The sequence below is a fragment of the Chinchilla lanigera genome, unplaced genomic scaffold (genome assembly GCF_000276665.1).
Source record: "Chinchilla lanigera isolate Chin_1 unplaced genomic scaffold, ChiLan1.0 scaffold00115, whole genome shotgun sequence".
Lineage (NCBI taxonomy): Eukaryota > Metazoa > Chordata > Mammalia > Rodentia > Chinchillidae > Chinchilla > Chinchilla lanigera.
Window position 1 is genome coordinate 852563 of NW_004955516.1, and position 21406 is coordinate 873968.

At 49.5% G+C, this 21406-nt stretch overlaps 2 protein-coding genes across 9 annotated transcripts in view; both read right to left on the minus strand.

Moving 5' to 3' along the window:
- Usp11 (ubiquitin specific peptidase 11) overlaps positions 1 to 5639 on the minus strand; it is a 17494-nt gene extending 11855 nt beyond the window's left edge. The window contains exon 1 of the mRNA XM_013506931.1: positions 4600 to 5639. Coding sequence (XP_013362385.1) covers positions 4600 to 4760 — 161 coding nt within the window. The 5' untranslated portion in view covers positions 4761 to 5639. The remainder of the gene's footprint in view (positions 1 to 4599) is intronic.
- Positions 5640 to 7911: 2272 nt separating this feature from the next.
- Cdk16 (cyclin-dependent kinase 16) lies at positions 7912 to 20776 on the minus strand. 8 transcript variants are annotated; one of them, XM_013506921.1, is made up of 17 exons: positions 20740 to 20757; positions 20355 to 20438; positions 14273 to 14480; positions 13539 to 13672; positions 13322 to 13447; positions 13173 to 13229; positions 12965 to 13079; positions 12249 to 12343; positions 12084 to 12146; positions 11706 to 11829; positions 11415 to 11535; positions 11209 to 11306; positions 11021 to 11126; positions 10893 to 10956; positions 10656 to 10746; positions 9269 to 9346; positions 7912 to 8881 (listed from the first exon to the last, which is right to left on the minus strand). In XM_013506921.1, the coding sequence occupies exons 2-17, from the start codon at positions 20364 to 20366 to the stop codon at positions 8841 to 8843; spliced, it is 1533 nt and encodes a 510-aa protein (XP_013362375.1). In that variant the 5' UTR covers positions 20367 to 20438; positions 20740 to 20757; the 3' UTR covers positions 7912 to 8840. The 8 variants fall into 8 exon arrangements, with proteins under 8 accessions (XP_013362375.1, XP_005409011.1, XP_013362376.1 ...); XM_005408954.2 differs by having other exon boundaries at positions 7912 to 9187; positions 10893 to 10935; positions 20355 to 20776; XM_013506922.1 differs by lacking the exons at positions 20355 to 20438; positions 20740 to 20757 and adding an exon at positions 19911 to 20332.
- Between the last annotated feature and the right edge of the window lie 630 nt (positions 20777 to 21406).

Genomic DNA, 21406 nt, shown 5'->3' on the forward strand with positions numbered 1-21406 from the left:
AAAAAAAAAAAAAAAAAAAAGCAAGCCTACCAAGAAGAAAGTCTGAATTGGGCTTGGTAGCATATACCTGTAATCACAGCACTCTGGGAGGCTGAGACAGGAGGATCAAAAGTTCAACCCAAGCCTAGGCAATTTAGCAAACTGGAGAGACCCCCATGGCAACACAGAAAGGGCTGGGAATGTAAGTGCTAAGGCCCTAGGTTCTATTCCTAGCACAGGGTGCTGGGGATTTAACTCAGCGGCACAGCGCCTGCCTGGCAAGCACAATGTCATGGGTTCGATTCCCAGTACTGGAAAAAAAAACAAAAAAAAATTAAAAAGAAACTCCTAGCACATGTGAGCACATGCATACACGCATGTATACACACACACACACAGGGAGGAAAGATAAGGGAGATGCAGATGGAAAAGCAGACAGTGGGGGAGAGGGGAAGGGAAGGTAAGAGAAGGTAAGAAAGGAGACAAAAAAAGAGATCGGGAGGAAGGAAAAAAAAGAAGGGAGGCCAGGCTTGGTAGTGCACGCCTGCAATCCCAGCACTTGGGAGGCTGAGGCAGGAGGATCACTGCAAGTTCAAGACCAGCCTGGGCTATACAGTTAGCATAAGACCAGCCTGAACTGCATAGCGAGACCCTGTCTCAAACACACACACAAACACAAAAAAAAGGGAAGGGAAGGGAAAAAGCAATCTAGTTTAGGACTTGGGGTGTAGCTCAGTGGTGTAGTGGTGTAGTGCTTGCCTAAAATAACACAAGGCCCTGGATTCCACCCCTAGTGCGCATGCACGAACACACACACACAAACCCTGTAAATATCTTTCCTCAAAATAGCCTCTATGAAACTCTTACTTTCCCTTTGCAAGTCACTATCCATTTCTATAATGCTCTGAACCCAGCCACCCTCCTTCCTTTACCGGAAAAAGGAAAACCCCAGGACTGTTTGCCTGTTAGGAAGCTGTCCACCTCTGCTCAGACCCGCCAGACTCCCTTGGCTAGCTCTGATTCATGTCTCTTGATGGTTCATTGTCAAAAACAAAAAACTAAACACTTCTAAGGAAGCTATACTACCATATATTTGAATTTACTCTTAAAATATAAGCTTCTTCTGTAAATTCAATCCGCTCAGGCCATCCCATTAACTAATTGCCCTTGACAGGTTCTGCCAAATGATGAAAGATAAAAGGTGCAAATATTAATACTGACATAAGGTGTGTAATATTAAGTTAGTCCATGGCTTCAAAATGCTTTAAAAACACATATTGCCCTAGGGGTGCTGCAAATCCCCATAAAATAGAAGGTAAATTAAAGAACCTCAAAATGCTTCACTCTTAAATAGAAAAGCATAAAAAATAAGAGTTTAACTAAAATACTTCATGGTAGTATCCACCAGAGCAGAGACAAAATGGCTTCAATACTGAACCGACATTGGTGTGGTAATTTTTTTAATGAGGTGAAATTCACATAACAGAATTAAACCATTTTAAAATGAACAATTCAGTGGCATTTAGTACATTCACAGTATTATGCAACCACAACCTCTACCTGACTGTGATTTTTTTCATTACCCCAAAAGGAAACCCAGTACTGGTGGGACAACTGTAAAGGGTATGAGCAAGGATTTCATAGGATTTCGTGTCCTATCACCAGGGACACAATGATGACAAGGATGTGAAGGAAGGGGTAAGAATCAAAGCCTGGAGGCCCTTTGGGACATCCTCAAATGGGCTATAAAACATTCTGGTTATTGTTGTTTTTACAATATATTGAGACTTTTTCTTTGTGGAGAGCTATGATGTAATGATAGAAAAGCACTGCTTGGTTTTGCAGTCCCAATTTGGGGACTCTGCCCAGTAACAGGGATACACATTTCTCTGGTACTGTTATTAAAGAACTCTGTAAAGTGGGCAAACCTCACTGGAAAAAATACTAGTGCTTGATGTGTTTAAAGAACAGCAACAGTTTAATAAGATATGGCCAGCCCCAAATGGGGGGTGGGGGTGGAGGAGACCAGAGAGATTCCAGAAGGCATCAGAATGGAAGCAGGAGACCAGCCTCAAAAAGCCCTGCAGGTCATTGTAAAGATTTTAGATGAACATGACGCATGTTTTTAAAAGAATTACCTCTTATGTAAAGAGGAAAATGGTACCTACCATACAGTTAAGAAACCTGGCAGACACTCCCCTAACCGAGTGAGCAAAGTTAACATCACAAATGATGCTGCATGAATACCAAATACTAACTAAGAGCTTACAATATGCATCCAGTATAATTTTCATATATAAAACATGACTTCATATATGAGACAACAGATACTATTCAGGAATGCATACTGGGGTAGTAAAACTATTAAAGATCATTTAAAAAAAGTTTCTCATGGAGTAGGGAGGGAAATTTCCATCTGGAAGGAGCACAAAAAGATTTCTGAAGGCAATGTTCTAGATCTTAAACTGGGTGGTGAAGTCACACATTTTTATTATTCTTTCTTTTACTTTGAAATAAATGGAAAAAATGGCAAAAATAACACAGAGTTCTCTGTATGCCTTTCATCCAGGTTCCCCAAATCTAACCTTTTACCCATTTGCTCAATCATTTCTTTATATGCATTTTGGGTATTTTATTTTAAAATGACAAAAATTGTGCATTTATGGTGTACAGCATGATGATTGACATGTATACATTATGGAAAGACAATCAAGCTAATTAACATCCATTACATCATATACTGTCTTTTTGTGGTGAGTACATTTAAAATCTAGTCTTAGCAACTTGAACATATACAATATTGTTAACTATAATTACCATGTTGTACAAATAAACCTCTTGTATTTGTTCTTCTTGTCTGGAAGAAATTTCCAGTTAGGCCAACATCTCCCCCCCTACCCTGTACATGCATTTTTACATATGCTATTTTTTTTCAACCATTTAAGAATAAGCTGCTTACATGGTGGCTCCTTGTTCCTAAAATTTTCAGTATGTGTTTCATAAAAACAAAGATGTTCAAGTTCATAACCACAATACAATTATCACAATCAAGGAATAGTACCATCTAGTCTATCTGCCTCAGTCAATTGTTACAGATTTTTCCATTTAATTTTACAGTAAAAGAGAAAAGAATTATGAGGGGGAAAAACTATTCTTGAACCATTTATGTATTCCTCTGTTCTAGGATCCAATTGAGGACCTCATGTTGCATTTAGGTACCACGACTTGTTAAACTGCATTAATTCCTTCAATGTGGAACAGTTCTTCAGCCTTTGCCTTTCATATTTTTGAAGAGTACAGACCGTTTATTTTAATAAGATGTCCGTCAATCTGGGCGCAGGAAACGTTTAACACTATAATCTCTGTAGGTCTTCCACCATTTCACAATTTAAAAAAAGAAATGCAATTCGGGAGAAATAAAATTCCCAAAGCAGTAAATTTCAGTGAACACTAATTAGCAAGAAAATGATTAAAACAAGCCAATTTATCAAGATGCGGATTATCCTTTTAAGTAAGGATTTTCTCCTGGTTACTAGAAAAGTACTAAAACCGAAAAAAAATGTTTGTTTTTCTTTTTTTTCTTTTTGAGACAGGGTCTCGCTATGCAGTTCAGGCTGGCCTTGAGCTCACTTTGTAGCCCAGGCTGGTCTGGAACTCGCAATGATCCTCCTGCCTCAGCCTCCCGAGTGCTGGGATTATAGGCGCGCGCCACCGCGCCCAGCCAAACGGAAAAAATGTAACAGCGAAGGTCTCTCCCGGCCGGGCATAGTAGCGCACGCCTGTAATCCCAGCACTCGGAAGGCTGAGGCAGGAGGATCGTTGGGAGACCAGCCTGGGCTACAAAGTGAGCTCAAGGCCAGCCTGAACTGCATAGCGAGATCCTGTCTCAAAAAAAAAAAAAAAAAAAAAAAAAAAGGTCTCTCCCGTGCTAATCACCCTCTGCACTTTCTCCCGTCCTAGAAAAAAAAAAGCTTCCGACGGAGTAAAAAATCTCGCCTTACCACAAACTTTACTCATTCAAAGGCGCCATTTTCTGCCATTTGCACCCTCTGCGCCCTTTGCTAGGCTTCAGGCCACGCCCCTTTGATTGCATCAATGCCCGGCCTCTTTCCCAGGAGCCAAGCTCCTTCCCCACCTAAACCTTCGCTCCCTCCCTCGGCCCACAGCTATTGGCTGCGACCCTGCTCTTCAGCCTACGTCATAAGCTTGCCCAGTTCGCAGGTCCCCAGGAGCAATGGCGGGCCGCTCTCGTTCCTCACTCCGACGCTACCTTACGTAACGCCGAGCGCGCCCTCCCCAAATCGTTACAGGGCCCGCCTCCTCCCCAGGCTCCGGGTTTCACCTCGCGGACCTCCTGGGCGCCGCGCTTTCCTCTCAGGTCCCGCCTCAGCACATAAACCCCGTTTTATTCTCAGACTCCAGACCACACCACACGGATCCCGCCTCTTTTCCAGACGCGGCAATTCATTCACAAGCGCTTCCCCGCCCTTCTCGCCCGCTGTCCCTCAGGCCCCAACCTGCAGCGGTTCTTCCTCAGACCTCGGCTTCCAAATCCCCCGCGGTCGCCAACGCCCCCACAGTCCCTTTAGCCAAGGGTTCGCTGCAGCCTAGTCTCCTCACCAGCTTTCGCCGGCCCGCAGTGGACGCTCTCGCCCACTCTCGCCATTCTCGATTTGGTTCCACTGGTCGTCCAGGCCAGGCATCTCCTCAGGCTGTGGCTCTCCGTCCTCGGCGGCTGCCGCGACGGCAGCTGTGGCGGGGTCTCCCGTGACCGCCGCCATCGCCGTCTGTTCTCTACTGCCAGTGCAACTGAAGATAGGAGGAAGACCCTCAACGGCCACTTCCGGATTCTGATCCCGGAAACGGAAGCAGAGCCCCCCAAACAGTCAGGGGGCTACTGCCATCTTGGAAAGGGGCCCGACGCTTGGCCGCGTCAAAGGCTAGGCACGTATCAGGCCATGCGCTTTAATCTCTGGGAGCAATACACGAGGTAAAACCTGCAGTTGGAAACCAAGAAAATCAGTAGTGGGATTCGAACGCCATGTAGAGTTAGGGCAAAAGGTTGCATGGAAGGTGGAGGCCGAGGTCCTGAGGTGGGCAAGTTGGGAAGCCCTAAGGGGACTCACAGAGGCACTCAGCTGTCCTTGCCCTATCTGTCGAGGACTGCAGATCCCTACCATAGGAGCGGCGTTTTTGTTGGACATAGCCTCACCATGCCCTCCTTTCTTTGCACTACTCTTCTCATTGGCGGTCTCCCGCTCCAGAGAGCCACCTACGCCTACGAAGTCAGTCCCAAGTCCTGTTGTTTGCTGGCGTCACGGCAGTAATAACTAGTAGTCTGTCCAGTCTAAGTGCTTTGTTGGACTAAAATAGTAGCCTCAGGCAGCAGGTACTATCTTTGTCCCCATGGGCAACAATGTGGGTAGACTGAGGGCCAGAATTGTTCTCACTCGTTCCCCATCTAGTTCAGTACAGAAGCTGTGGTTCCAACTGAATCTGGTTCCAGAGCTGTGACCTTAAACATCAGACCAGAGATTCTCAAACTACTCCCAAGCTATAGCCTAGGAAACCCTCTCAGGGGACTCAAAATCAGAGCTGTTTTCACAATATTTTTTCTTTTTCTTTCTTTTTTTTCTTTTTTTTTTTTTCTGTCTTTTTGAGACAGGGTCTCGATATGCAGCTCAGGCTGGCCTTGAGCTCACTTTTTAGCCCAGGCTGGTCTCCAACTCGCAACTATCCTCCTGCCTCAGCCTCCGGTGTGCTGGGATTACAGGCGTGCGCCACCACACCTGGCCACAATACATTTTTATTTTTACGTCTTTAGAGGGGAATTATCCAGAGCTACCTGACATGAACAGAAGCTCTTTGGGTATCCTCAATATTTATAAAAGGGATCATAAAACCAAAAATTTGAGAACCACTGCTCTAGGACCCAGGGTTTTCTTTTTTTGGAGATGGACTCACTATTTACTTCAGGTTGGCCTTGTAGCCCAGGCTGTCAGGGTGTGTGACACCACACCCAGCTTGGCCCGAGGGGTTCTGAACCTCAGCACTATTGTCATGTCTTTGTTTTGGGGAGTACCTCAGGCTGTTCAGCTATGTTTGTAGCACTATCATTAGACACTGGTACATCCCTCAGTACAACCAAAAGTACCTGTGTCTCCCTCCAGACATTACCACATATCCTCGGGATGGGGGTGGGTCCTCTGGTTGAGACCCACTGCACTGTTACCCTTTTCTCTGGTAGAACTCCCAGCCCTACTGGTTCGTGATAACTTTAGTATTTATCTCTGGCGCCTTGCATCTACCAGCTTATTGGCTGTCCCCATCCCATAAACTCCCTGGAGACAGGCTCATCATGATTCAAGGGCTGTTTAGGTGACTTTCTTCTCTATTACCACCCAGTCCCCAAGGTCAAGAACAAACTTTGGCTTTTCATATCCCTAGGCCCATGTGTATACAAGTCTGTCTCCCTGTACAATTTCAACCCTCCCCAACCTCCACATGACCTCATAATTTACCTCTTATTTCCAGTTGAGATTTATGGGTCAGGGGTTGTGTCTTTTTTATTACCTTTCCTGCCCGAGCCCAGACCTGGCACAGATGAGGGGTTACACACTCAGCCATGTAAGCCCTGTGGGATAAAAGGGAGCAGAAGTCCCCACAGACAATGGTATTTGAATTGGGTCTGGCACATGGCAAGATTCAAGCCCAGCTGACTCTTGTCATATTTACTGAATTGACTCCTCTTATTGCCCCTCTACAGGCTGCCCTGCCCCATTTACCTGAGCAACAAGGTAAATCCAAGAGGCTTCCCTCTCCAACCCTAGACTTGGTTTCTTCACCTTCCAGAGATCATTCTCTGCCCACATTGCTGACCCCCACCAATTCCCAGGGCTATCAAACTAGTCCTTCAAGCCTGGCCTGGCACTCTTGTCCTCTTTTGCAGGTGCTTTTTCCCCAACTTCCTCTGCTGCCAGAGGTGGTCATCTCATCTGATTCTAGCCAAGGTGATGGCACAGAAAATCTGCTGAGAAGCTTGTGGAAATTCTAGTCCTATTATAAGAAAATAGAAAGGGTGCCTGTTTTTACAGTTTGCCTTCCCATCTCTGTAGACGTGGCAGCCATTGTGGCACCATGAGGCTGTACACTCAGGTAGTGATTACATACTCACAAGCCACGGCCAATGAGCTTCAGTGAACAGCCACTTTATTGAGCTTGCTATCAACAGCACTTGCAGCATTTGCCTGGCACTACCCACCCCAGCTCTTCTGCATGTCAGTCTATTTTTGCTTTGTCCAAGATGGTGGAACAGGACCTACAATTTATGACTGAGGAAATTAAGGCCTCAATTAGTCTCACACCATTTGACCTCTGGCCTGTCACAAGCTATTGCAGCCTTCCCAGAGGCACCTCACACATGTCCATGGTTTTCATTAGACCACCCCCAAAGTTCCAGCTCCATCTGTGACCCTACCCCTGAACTTGATCCATGTAAATAAGATTCCTCTACCTAGCTGTTCAGAATTTACCCTCCTCCTTTCTTCTCCAATTGGACTTCTTCAGTGTCTCAGTTGTATATGTGGTGGTCATACTGGGCCTCTCTGCCTCTTCTATACACTCTGGTTCTACTGGGTCCCCTAGTGTCCTTCAGTCACTCTGTATCCTCTTGCCTCCACTGTCAGGATTCCTTATATTGCTGGTTACTGCTCTTCTTTCTGCCTGATTCTCATCTTATCGGCCTATTACAACCTGCCCTATCTGCTTCAACCTCATGTTCTACCATTATATGTGTAAACCCTTAAGAGGCCTTTTTCATAATTGTGCTGTGTCCCTGGCCCACTCCCAAAGCTCTCCCAGATTGGGACCAGACTTGCAATTCAAGGTCCTAGCAATCACCCCAGCCCCTCTTATAGGGATTTGCAATCAGGCTTTTTTCACTTTAGACTTTTTAATATTTCATACAGCGATTATGGTGCATTCAGGAACCCAACCCCCCAAATCCCACTAGGAGGGCTCCCACCCCAGCCCTCCCACCCCATTTAAGGGCCCCAGGGCTTAGGGTGGAAGAAGGGGAGGTAACCACCCATCCAGGGACTGACCCCGGAGACTGTCCCTGCCCTGCCTCACCCTCCCAGGGGTTAGGGGGCAACACCTGGGCACAATCTCCCATGTGCCCCTCTGTCCCTGCTTGTGCACATATACACACTATGGCTCCTCACTGAGTTGGTCAGTTCCTGGCAGGGCCCCTACTCAACAGCACCGAGTGGGAAAGGGCAGGAGGGCTGGGCTGGGGAGACCCTGAGAAGGAAGGAGGCCCTGGCTACAGGACTGCAGGAGGAAAAGAGTGGGGCCCCCACCTTGTCCATCTCCCAGAGTCCCCAACAGTTTCCAGATCCCACTGTGGCTGGGGATGGCAGGTGGGGGAGGAAGGCGAGTGGCCGAGGCATGCTTTCCCATAGCCGGTCCCAGGGTCTGGTATGGTCAGGGTTCCAAATAGGGGCTGTGTGTGGCCCTGCCTCTAAAAGGCTGGGAGTGGGGCTTCATTGCACAAAATACTGCAGGAGGGCCACACACAGGGAGGTGGGGCCCAGCCAGTCTGTATACAGAGATATTGCATTTAAAAGAATGAAAACCTCATTTAAAATAATTAAAAAAAAAACAACGAATGAAACAAAACAAACAAAAAGGCCCACACAACATGAGGCAGGCAGGAAAGCAGGCAGAGGATGCCTAAGACCCAAGGCACCTCTACCTTCTTGTCTGAGTCGAGAGCCCCAGCTTGGGCTAGCTCCAGACCCCTGGCTGGCCGCGGGGTAGTGGTCCTGGGGAGGGTATGACGAGGAGGGGTAGGCCTGGCCTCAGTGTGGGAGGCTGGCACGGCCATGCTGTCCGCCGGCAACTACCGAGACAGAGAGAGACAGACCAAGCAGAGGAGTGATGAGAGAGAGAGCTTTGTTAGCACCCAGCAGACAGGCCAATGGGTGGGTTGACAGGCCAATGGTAGGATGTTCAGGCAGGTGGCAGGGAACAAGTGGGCAGGCGAGCGTGGCTCAGGCAGGTAGACAGGCAGCAAGCAGGGAAAATGCAGTTAGGGCTGCCCTGTGAGGGGAGTGGCATCCCTCCAGCTGCTGCTTGCTGGGGCCTCGGTCTGTGGCTTAGAACTTGGCTTAGAACTCGGTGTCCACCACATGGAAAGCTGGCCTGCCTGCAGGGAAAGCAGAGCGGACGGCTGTTGGTAGGCAAGCAGGCTGGTGGGTGACACGGGGAGGGGTGGGAGCATACTTACCTGAGTCAGGCATTGATGAGGACCGAAGGCTGGCCTCTTTTTGTAGCTGGATCTCTTTTAGTGCAAATATGGAAGTAGCTGTAGGGGAGGAGACACAGATGTGGGGGATGACTCATGGGGCTATCCAGGACCAGCCCCCCCGATATGACCTCACTATAGGAATTAGAACAAGTTGACCCTTCTTTGAGAGATTCAACTTTCATCTGTCAAATAATTCCATATACAAACCAGCTACAACTAGGGAAGATGGGACATGGACTACTGCATGAAACAAAGAAATCATTATTAACTTGATGTGTCAAGTATGACAATGATATTACAGTTACCACCTATTATGTCCACGGATGGGTGTTTGGGGATTTGATTTAAGTATTAATCCAGTAGAAAGACTGATGGGCCATTTTTTTAGGTGAGGTGATGATAGTTATTTTACAAATTCTTTTATAGATACATACTGATATTAAGGATGAATGTAGTGTCTGTGATTGTATTTGATTAAAAATAATCAGATGGAAATAAAACCAGTTGGCTACCACTTGACAAGTTGCTGGAGTACATGTTGACTCATATTTTTTGTCTGGTATGTAAGTATATATAATTTGGAAATGTCCATTTTAAAAAGTTTTTTTAAAGCCAGGAACAGAGAGAACATCCCATATGATTCCATTTCTGTAAGCGGGGAAAACTTACTTATGATGTTAGGAATCACAACAGTAGGACTGAAAAACAACAGGATTGGAGGTACAGCTCAGTGATACAGTGCCTGCCTACCACACACAAGACCCTGGGTTGCATCTATAATACTAGAAAAAAATATTCAGAACAGTGGTTCCTACTGGGGAGGGGGCCTAGAATAACCCAAGAAGGTGAGGAGCTCTGGGCGAATATCTACTGTTAAGACCTTCATGATAGTTACATGAGTGTGTTTGTGAAAATTCATCGTGTTGTACACTTGTGATTTGTGTATTCTGTACCATATATATGAAAGGAAATATCTACTTTTTAAAAACATGAAGTTATACTGCATTTTTTGAGACACTATGCAGTTCAGGCTGGCCTCAAACTCACTATGCAGACCAGGCTGTCTTTGAACTCTCAGCAATCCTCCTCTCCTGTCTCAGCATCTCAAGTGCTGGGATTACAGGCATGCACTACCATGCCCAGCGGCATTTATTTTTATGTAGCGTGTGTTTTGAAAATTTTTATGCAGAGGAACTGCAAACTAAAGAATAATTTTTATAATAAATATAATGTATCACACATGTCAATGAGGATGTCCCTTCCTTAGAAATAGCACAGCCAGAACCCTATACAACCTGCTCAGCTGTCTCCAGCAGTGTTTCCTACAGTCCTTGCCTCAAACCAACCATTCCCCTGTTCCACTCACTGTCAGGAAGTTTGTGGATCCGCTCCCCCAGGCTGAGAAAGAATGCATGTTTCATGGCATCCTCTGCGGAGATCCGATTTCGGCCCTCAAACTGAGTTGGGGGACGAAGGTACATTGGTATTTTCAACATATAGGTCTTTTTTTTCCCCGCCTGCTTCAGACCCTACCATGGGGGTCCCTGTTTCCCCACACCTGGAATCCTCCCAACCCAAGGCTGGTCCAAAAATGTATTCTCACCTGCAGCAGCTTGGTGAGGAGGTCAGCCCCGTCGCTATCAAGTCTACCGCAAGGACAAGGGGACCTGCTTTATATTGAGTTTGGGCACTCTGACCCCTATTACACACCCACCCACCCACCAGCCTCACCGGGGTGCATGGCTCAGAAGGGCCTCGGCTCGGTACTTGGGATAGTTGTATGTTTTGAACTCCTCATTAGACAGGATGCCTGGCCATGTCTCCTCAGTTGGGGTTCCTGGCAGGGAAGAAGAGTTACCCCAAACATCTCAGGTTCTCCGTGCATGTGCTCACAGCTCCTAGGGCACATGCCTCCTCACCCAAGATGCGGAAGATGAAGTGCAGCTGTTCCTCCACCGTGGAGCCTGGGAAGAGGGGCCGGCCTGTGGCCATCTCGTAGAAGATGCAGCCCACACCCCTGGGCAGGGAAGATACAGTAAATAAGGAAGCAGCTGGCTAGGTGACTATTGTGATGAAGCCACACCCTTCACTCCCTGGCCCCTGCTACACTTCCACCTCTCCTCACCACATGTCAATTTGGGTAGAGTAATCCGTGGACCCAAGCAGGATGTCAGGGGGCCGGTACCACAGTGTCACCACTTCATTGGAGTAGGTCTTTGTTGGGATTGACTTGGCCCGGGCCAGGCCTAGGAATTGAAGAGAAGGAGCAGCTGGAAAAGGAGACCATGGGCAGTCTGGGGGAGAGGACAGTCTGGACTGAAGGTGCCCTAGACAAAGTCTGGAGAGGCTGAAGGAGAAGAGCAGCACTGGGAGAGTAAGGCTGGGGGATCAACAGGAAGGGGGAGACTGGTGGTACCAAAGTCAGCCAGCTTGAGTTCTCCCCTCTCATTGATGAGCAGGTTCTGGGGCTTGAGGTCTCGGTGTAGCACCTTCTGCCGGTGGCAGTAGGCCAGGCCACGAAGCAGCTGGAACAGGAACAGCTGGGGACCCAGGAATAGCAGGCAGAGGTCAAAGGTTATCCAGCAGTCTGAGCCCCAGCAAGCAGGCATTGATCCCCCTGAACAGACACTGAAGCCTGAGCTTTCTCAGACAAAAAAAGACAGGCTCCCAACACCCCCCAAGGGCTCCCAGCAAAAAAGCTAAATGGGAAAAGGCTGCTTCTGGGGATCTGTAGGGTAAGGTGCAATGGGTGAATGGGGGCGCCCTCCTGCCCCTGTTTGTGCCCCACACCCACTTTCACATTGTGCATGTTGATGACGTTCCCACAGTCATCCAGGTACTGCTTCAGGTCCTTGTCCTGAGGAGAAAAGAATACAGAAATGAAGGTCACATTGTGTGGCTCCTGGCCACCTACCGACCTGCCCACCTCCTTCCAGGGCCCAATGCCACCCAACCTTACCAGGTACTCAAAGACAAGGGTGAGGGACTTCTCTGTGTGGATGATATCATGTAGTGTGACGATGTTGGCATGCTTGAGGTCCTTCAGCAGGGACACTGCAGGAAACATGGGAGTGGGATGGAGCAAGAGTCAGGGATCCACCCTCGGGACAAAGGTGAGAAGAACCAGACCCAGGCTTCCTTCTTTCTCCATGCTGTTTAGGGTAATGCCTCACAGCAACCATCTCTAACCCACCCTATGCTAGAAAGAAGTGTCTTCATGTTCCAGATATGGAAAATAAGGCCCAGAGAAGAGTACCATGCAAGAATCCAGGACTGTAGCCACAGAGTTATGTGACACTAGATTTTCACAACCTGTTTTTGGGAAGGGGCCTTGTTCCAAACCTCAGGACACAGGCCAGCAGCACAGTGTGAAGCTGGGTTTGCATACCCACTTCCTATGCAATTTAAATCCATACCATGTAATACTGTAAGCCTTTGAAGGCGGGTTTTCAGCACCAAAGTGAGCACCATGGTTTGCAATTTGTTCACCTTCCTTGGTGCATTCACAGATTCTTGGATACTCTGATCATTACCTGGATTACATGTGGGTGATGGGTATTCTCACAAAGTCCAGAGATTTGGGGGCAGATATCCCAGAACCCCCAGCTGTCCTCATCATGGAGTGTGTATACGTTAAGTCAGAAAAGCCTAAGGCAGATGAAATGGGGTCTGTACCTTCCCGTATGGCCGTGCAGGGTGCCCCCTCTTCATGTTCCAGTCTGATCTCCTTGAGTGCCACAAGGTTGTCTGTGAGCTTGCTTTTGCCTTTGTATACGGTAGCATAGGTACCCTGGGTGGGATGTGAGCAAGTGACAGAAATGGCACTATGAGGCTACAGAGTTCCCACTGACTCCTATCCTACCATGGGCCTCCTGTCTCTTACCTCACCCAGCTTGTCCAGCTTGATATACGTCTCCAGTTTCCCAAAGCCAATCTCGGACTGTGGAGTGAAGGAAGAAGGTTAAAGCAGGCTTGGGAAAGCAATGGGAAAAGAGGAGGAAGGAGGACAGGACAGGAACAGAAGGTGCTCACCAGGCTGACACGGCGTAGGCGGCGGCTAAGGGGCTTATCAAAGATGGGGCTATTGAGGGTCAGCTTCTCAAGGTAGCCCTCGGGCAGCCGGATGTCAGCTGGTAGTGATAGGCGCTTGTTGATGTCCTAGTAGACAAGAAACAGGACCATGAGTTCCACCTCTCTAGACCCAACCCCGTTTTCCAGCTCCTCCATCACCAGGATGGGGGTTAAGCACCTCAGTGGAGATCTTGCGTGGGGGGTGGTTACGCATGCGCACTCTCACTGGAGACTGCACCTCATCCGAGGATGTAGCTGAAGCCTGGTCACTCTCCCCATCAGACCCCATCTTCAAGTCCTCGTGTACAATCTCTGGTGGTGGGGAGAGGAGGAGGGCAGGCCAGGTGGGGAGGTCAAGAAAACCCCTCCCCACACAATGCATTCCCTTATCACACCCATGTGTGCACATGGCCCCTGGAGCAGCCTGGAGTCCCTCAGGGAGAGGATAGTGGGGCCCAGGGAAGCCCAGGCAAGCCCAGGACAGGTTATACAGAGTGGGAGAGCAATAGTCACCTGGTGGAGCACCCCGTTCCAGGGGTGAGCTGAGACTGCGGCTGGCCCAGGGCCAGAAGGCAGGTGGCGGCAGAGGTAGCCAAGAGCCCTGGGAAGGCAGGCCCAGGGCAGGCAGGCGCCGGGAGGCCTGGGAGGGCCACCGCGGAGTGCAGGAGAAGGGCAGAGGGAGCCTTGGGGCAGCTGCAACAGGCAAGGAACCCTTCCTCCCCCTGGGGCCTGGACACAAAGCCAAGGAAAGGGATACAAGTGGACAGACAGACAGAGGGTATTGAAAAAGAAAATATGCAAGAGGGAGAAAATGGAGAAAGGAAAATGAAAATAACAAAATTCTAGAGGAATTTGGCTAGAAGGCAGCACCTGGGAACGAGGGCGGGGATAGAGAATAATCAGTGGACCCACCTGGTGCGGAGCTGAGTGGGCCCCGTCCACAGCGAGGTTCACCAGGAGGTATGCGTGTGGGGGCCTCTCCAAGGTCACTGCCACCACCCCCGCCACTCTCATCTAGGCCTATCTGCTCAGGGGCACCATTGGTCTTGTCTAGGCCTCGGCTCCCTCGGAGTGTCATCGACAGCTGCCGTTTGATCTTCTTCATCCGATCCATGGCGACCTGAGCAAGGGCGTGGATAGATAGGAGTGGGGCCCACTAAAGCCTGTGACAACTTAGTGGTGGGCACTGACATGAACATTGTTAAAGCCCATCCAAACACTATGGATCCCTGGAAAAACTAAGAAGTTCTAGAAACTTGGCAAGGATAGAGCCCCCTATTATTTGTCAGCCTACCCATAGCCAGCCTCTTGGGAACCTACTCCTCAGTAGCCCACCTGGATCCTGAGACTTCTGTAGCTGGCTGAGGGCAGAGGCCCGCCCAGGGGATTGCTGGTCTCTACGGTGGCAGCCTTGTTGTGGGGGCAGAGACCTCCACAGCACTCATCTTCAGGTGCAGTGCCAGTGACAGACCCAGCCATAGGTGGAACAAAGGGCTGCCCAACAACAGTGAGACCATTGACACAGCCCCGGCTGTGTCTATAGAATGGCATCTTTCACTGGCACCAGCCCCACCTTACCCCCAACTACCAAGGCAGAATGCTCTCTGAGGCCACTGGGATCCGCCTGCCTCCCCCAGCAACCATTGTCATGGAGGACCACACCACTGCTCTACCCAAGTAGGGGGAAAGAGGTCCTGCCCAGTCCCAACCACTGGGTGCGATTGTGGGGGTGTTTCAGTGCAGACCAGCTGTCCTCAGGGCTGCTGGGAAAGTCTGATCAAGTTAGAAACCACAGGGCCACACTGTATTTTTATAAGCCAATTTCTCCTCAAACTGACAATATACCCCATATCCCATATCACTCCAAATCAACACCCCAGTCCTCAGTGTGGCCCACAGTTCGGATCCCATTTTACCTGGTTATAGCTCTGGCCTCAACTCCCTACTTGATCATTCCTAGTTGGTGTTCTGCAACCATACCCAGCACAGCCCCATCTCAGGGCCTTCGCACTGGATGTTCCAGCACCCCGGACATCCATTCCCCAGATTGTGAAACAGTTCATTTCCCACCCTCTTCATGCCATTGCTCAAATGTCACCTTTTTCATGAGGCCTCCATAAATAACCATATTTAAAATCTCAACCCTTCTGAGCTCCCTCACTTTCCCAGTGATCCCCCCAGCACTCATCACCTCCTCAGAAATGGCACCATCTACTTATTGGTTTCTTTGCTCTTTACTGTCTGTCTTCTCACGGCCACTAGATCAGCTCCACCAGAGTGGATTTCTGTCTGTCACGGCTATATCCTGAGGACCTAGAATAGTGACTGACACAGAGCAGACACTCAAAAAGTACATGTAGCAGAAATAATCAGGGGGCTGAGGACTTAGGATCAAACTCTGCTGAGGTGGTGAGTCCCTACTATTCATGAACAAGTCCAAGTAAGGCAGCCCAGGAGTGCTGCCATCAACAGGAAAATGATCTACACGGGCTGCTAGAGGGAATAGGCCCATCAAAAGCTTTAGGCTGGCCTTCTTCTGCTTCCTCTTGGGCTTTATACCAGCAAAGAGGGGGAAAGACCTGGCCCAGGAACCATCTGGACTCACAGCAGGGCCTAAGATGGCCCTGGGCCTAAGGGAAGTAGAGCTAGATAGGAGGTAAAGGATGAGGCTGGGGCTGGATTCAAGGAAAGAAATGGGTCATCTGTTACCTTGAAATCAAGTGCTTACCCTAGCAGTTCCCACTTCCTGTTCAACCTGGCAGGACTTACTGCCCCAAAGAAGGTATGAGGAGTCAGCCTAGCAGAAAGACTGACCTCAGAGGATGAGGTCCACCACAGAGAACCCAGGATAATGACAAAATCCTGACACTGGAGGATAAACAGTGCACCTAGGGCTGGGGAAGGTGAAGCATGGCCAGCTCCCAAAGGCTACTTGTGTGTCCCATATGGCACAGATACCCAGTTGCTTTGCATGTGGTGACAGGGAACAAGGGGAGGCGCTAAGAGAAACCGTAAGTAGAACTGAATGTAGGTTAGAAAGGGAGCCAGGAGGAACCATGGGTCCATGACCTCTAAATGGAACCCCCAAGGGTTGGACATGTTGGAATTCAATTTTGGTGGAATTGAAGAAGGTAGGGCACAAAATCTGTATATGACACAATACTTCCAGTGGGGAAGGACTCATAGGTTCCTGTGAATAGGGATACCTGGACATTTATATGCAGCAAAATTTTTAAATATCATTTTAGAGGCAACCCACTTTCTGGGTCCCCTTCTGTCCCTCTCAGACAGAAACTTTCTTTCTCTCAATAAATTCTTCCTACTCTTAACCTCTGCTGTTCCTAGAATTCATTCCTCAATTTTAGAGAACACAAACTCAGCATTTTGGACATTGCAGATTGGGAGTTTCATTCCCCTGTATCATTTGGCGGTCTTCCACTGAGATAATCGGACAGAGACTTCAAGCTGTACACTCACCCAAGACGAGAACACCTGGCACCTATTGAGGGCCTTTAGATAGACCCTCTGCGGAGTATCTCTGACTGCCAATCACAACTAGGACCCTCTTCAGCTGCAAGTAGCCAGATCGGTCTTTAACCCTTGTCCTCACGGCAGTTAGGGCTACTTCTTCAGAAGGGGTAATATTATAGATAGCTAAGTTAGGTAGAAATATTGTAGGTAGTCAGATGGGGCTGGGCCCTCAAGAGGTCAATGCAGAAGAAAACTGTGGCTGGAGGCTTATTCACTGAAGGCCAGACTTCCAGAAAAAGAACAACTACTCACGCATATGCTTCTCTTAGGGATGAAGAGCAGTGATTGACATTCTTAGTAGACATCAATCACCTTGGGGTAGAGGACCAAACCTCCTTAACCCACCCCTTCCAGGAAAGTCTTTGTCCGATGTGTGCTTGCATGGGACTTGTTTCCCCACTTGACCCCCATTTAATCAATATTACCCTAGTGACTACACCTGTTGTATACTTATTGGCTGACCAAAGTTTTGTCCCACCTCACACCCATTCTATGATTTGTCATTGGATCAATATTACCTAAGCGACTATATTTGTAATCTTATTGATTGATTATAGTTCTGTCGCACCTTAAGCCTGCCTCACCTTGTGCCTTTGCTCAATAAAACAACCTTGAGAAGTGGGGTTGGTGAGCAACCCACTTTCCAGGTACCCTTCTGTCCCTCTCAGACAGAAGCTTTCTTTCTCTCAATAAATTCTTCCTACTCTTTATATCCATTGTTCCTAGAATTCATTCCTCAATTTTATATAAAATCATTTTTTTCTGAGCATATAGATTTCAGAATAAGTAGCAAGGAACTGGACATACAACTCCACCTCAAAAGGTCCTATGTCTTTCTTGACTCCTAAGGATATATACCCATCCTCAGACTACTCTCATACCCAAGCATATGCACCACCTCATACCACACAGAATGCTGAGGACATAGTCATCATACTCTGCTACTCCCATAGGCACACACTTCTTCATTTTTCCAGAACCTCATGGGTACACCTCAGCTCTCAAGTATCCTCACTGCACCTTAACTCCCATTAGCACCCACAATTTCTTTTATCCCTAACCCCCATCAGCACTCAAGCTCTAACCTATCACACTGAATTCTGTTGGCACACACTCAGGCCCCTCTAAGTAACTCTTAGCATTACATTCTTTTTGGCTTTTGGTTTGAGACACCGTTTTCCTACATAGTTCAGGCTGGCCTTGAACTCGTGGCAATCCTCCTGCCTCAGCCTCAAGTGCTGGGATAACAGGCGTGTGCCACCTTGCCCAGCTTCCATCACATTCTTGAACCCCTCCTTGGCCCAGCCGCCTGTTAGCTTCTTCATAGCACTGATTCCCTCCTATTAATCTACTGTTCCCCCAACATGATTCGGACCCTAACATATGCTTGGGATGCTCCACAGCTGACCTGATTTAGTGCTCAGCAGACCTTCATGCAGTTCTGAATCCCATTAGCAAAGTGAAACTTGCAGGTGCCTGGCTGGTTTCACTTACACTCAGGACCCTTCAGAAGCTGGACCTTCACTGTACCCTGACCCTTATTATTAATACACACTGGGCCGTACACAGTCCTGCCTCCCCTTAGCACACCCTGACCTCCTACTCGGTCTCAGGGACACACACACTGTTCTATAACGGCCTGACCCTCATTAGTGCACACAGCTCTCCATTCAGCCCTGACCCATTAGCCACACTTCAGCCTTTCATGGCTGCAGTCCACCTTAGCACCTCCATGCTATCACATATTCCTGTCTTCTGCTACTCTTTGCTTCAACCCCTCCACAGCCATAACCCCTGCTGGTTCACTTGGACCCCTTCATACCCCTGATCCCTCTATTACACACCAGATCCCTCCCACAGCTCTACCCTCTCCTATCAGCACTCCGCGAACCTCAGCATGCTCCAGTGCCCTACAGATACTGAAGAACACTTTATTATGTTCTCTGCTTACTAGCATATTGCAGACCTCAGGCTGCTGACTCTCCCCTCAATGGCAACGTGCCCCTATGGCTCAAAACGCACAACAGCATTCATTAGAGCTTCAAATACAGTATCATCCTGAACTTTTTGGAGTCTCTTATTCCCTTTCATAATGAAAACTCACACCTCACCTTGACCCTTAGCACACTGAGCTCTTATAGTGCTAAGACAATTTCCTCAAGTCACTGTCCCCCACTTACATACACAATTCTAATATTTGCACACTCAGGTCGGTTGTCCACCATCCTGTCCCCATTACACAAATTGGGTCCTTCCACTGCTTTGCCCCCACTGGAATACTGGGCCTCACAAGGCAGATCTTTATTACTATATGCACACACCCTTACAGCCACGAACCTCAACAGCACAAACCCACACTTGAATCCTTCAACTACTTGTTCCTCTACGAGCACAGTCTGGACCCTCACACAGTATTACCATCGTCCTGACCCTCATCACCACACACACGGCCTCAGAAACCTGATCCTCTTAGTGCACCTTCTGGTACCCTTACTCTCCTGTTCCCCATACACACACTGGGCCTCCCTACAGCCCTAACCTTCACTAATTTGTCTTGGAACCATCCCGGCACCGTAACCCCTTATCACTGACCCTCAGGTCCCTCTCCACTCTACATTCCTTTGCATTAGCACAGACTGGGCCTCATAATTTACACAGCCATAAGGCTACACGTTCTGACTCCTGCAAAACTCAGAATCTGCAAAACTCTGAATCATTAGCAAACCTCGAGTCTTTCGCCACTCTATCACACATTCCCACAGCGCTGGTCCTTTGACCACCCTGCTCCCCGTTAGCACCCAGAGCACTGCCCCATCCCCAGCTCCCAGGACTGGCCCAGGGCGGGGCCAAGGTCAGGGAGGCCTCAAATGACCCCCTGTCCCGGTGCATTCTGGGAAATTCGCTGGGGGAGGGGGCATCTGCCCCGCGAACAGCCCAGACCCCTGTACCCCATGGGGTCCGGGCCGGTTCCCTAGGAGAAGCGGCAGCCCCTCCCCCCAGGTCTGGGAGAAGCGCTCACCGGCGGGGGCGCGCGAGCAACCTCAGAGCCGCGGGGCCGGCGCGGCGGCGCCTGGGGCGGCGGCCCGGGAGGAGGCCGCGCAACTTCCTTCTCCTCCAGTTCGCCGCAGGCGCCCGTCCCAGTAGTCTTCGGCCATGGCTGCTGGGCCCGGGCCGCCGCCGGCTGAGGAGGAGGAGGCGGCGGCGGCGGCGGCGGTGGCTGAGGCGGAGGCGGCGTCCCGCTCAGCCGGCCATGAGCTTGGCCGCTGCGGGCGATGCCCCCGGGCTCGTTTGCGTCCGCTCTCAACTGAGTGCTCACGGCGGCTTGCGGCTCAGCGCCAACTGCTCGCAGAGACGCCGCCGATCCCAGGGTAGAACAGCCAACGGCCCAACCGCCGCGCGCGCCGCGCTCCGCGCATGCGCACGCACGCGCTGGAAAAGGTGAAGTGGAAAGGAGGAGACTCACCTCGGACTGCATGTACCAAGAGACCCGTCCGCAGTGGGAGGGGGCACGGCCATTGCGCGCCCGCAGAGGAATGTGGCGCTGACCCTGGAACGGCGCCAGGGAGAAAGAGAGGTGGTTTAGTGTGCAGTTTCGATCTCGCCAGAAGTTTGCTAACGCTGAGGTGAGTAGCGGTCAGTAACCAGGCGTGCCAGTCACCACACGCTTCCCCCACTCGATTTCACTTGGTACATCCTCATGGTGGCAAACGGGACTTTTGCAAGGAGGAAAAAGACCGATGAGGCAATCAGTTCTAGTCTCTTGAAATGCCTCGACAGGCAGGAATTGTAAAGGTTCGAGAAATGACTTTTCTCAGAGAGGTGCCTCGATAATCACTGGCCTTTACTACCTTAGCTGGGACAGTCTGGCGCCGCCCTACGGTCTCCCTCCACCACTAGCTCATTCCCACTGTGAACGTGTGCGGCCCCGCCCTTTAAGGTTGTCGCGGAGCCAATCGGATTTGCTCTCTGTGGTGAGGCAGCGCAAGAATGAAGGGCGTGGTTCAGCTGGAGGAGGATTTCGTTTTTTCTTCCCTTGTCCCCACCCCTCCGTCCGATTTTCATTGGTTTTCACCGTCCGAGAGTGGGGGCCTTTTTGTTCTGAGCTCCTGTGTCAGTATAGGCTGAATATTCTGCAAAGTGATTGGCCTAAAGAACGGTCAACCAGTCCCCGTCCCGCCCTTAACCCTTCCCATCTACTCCAGCGGGCCTCTTGAGGTGGAGCCTAGGGTGAGGAAAGGCGGATTTTCAGAGGGGCGGGCCTTGCTACTGCGCAGGCTTGAAACTTTGGGTGGGGCGGGGGTCGCTTCCTGTCTCCTGTATTTGCGAACGTGCCCTGAGTTAGGATTCGTGCTACCTCTCTACTTCTCCTTGCCCGTCACAGCTTCGCCCGTGGCTCCCCTTGCTCAGTGTAGTTACTCTTTTTGTATTTGTTGGCTTCTGCTGTGTGCCAAACACTCCTAGGCATACCTAATCCTCTACCTGCAAAACTACAGTGTCCCCAAGTCCAGCTCAAAT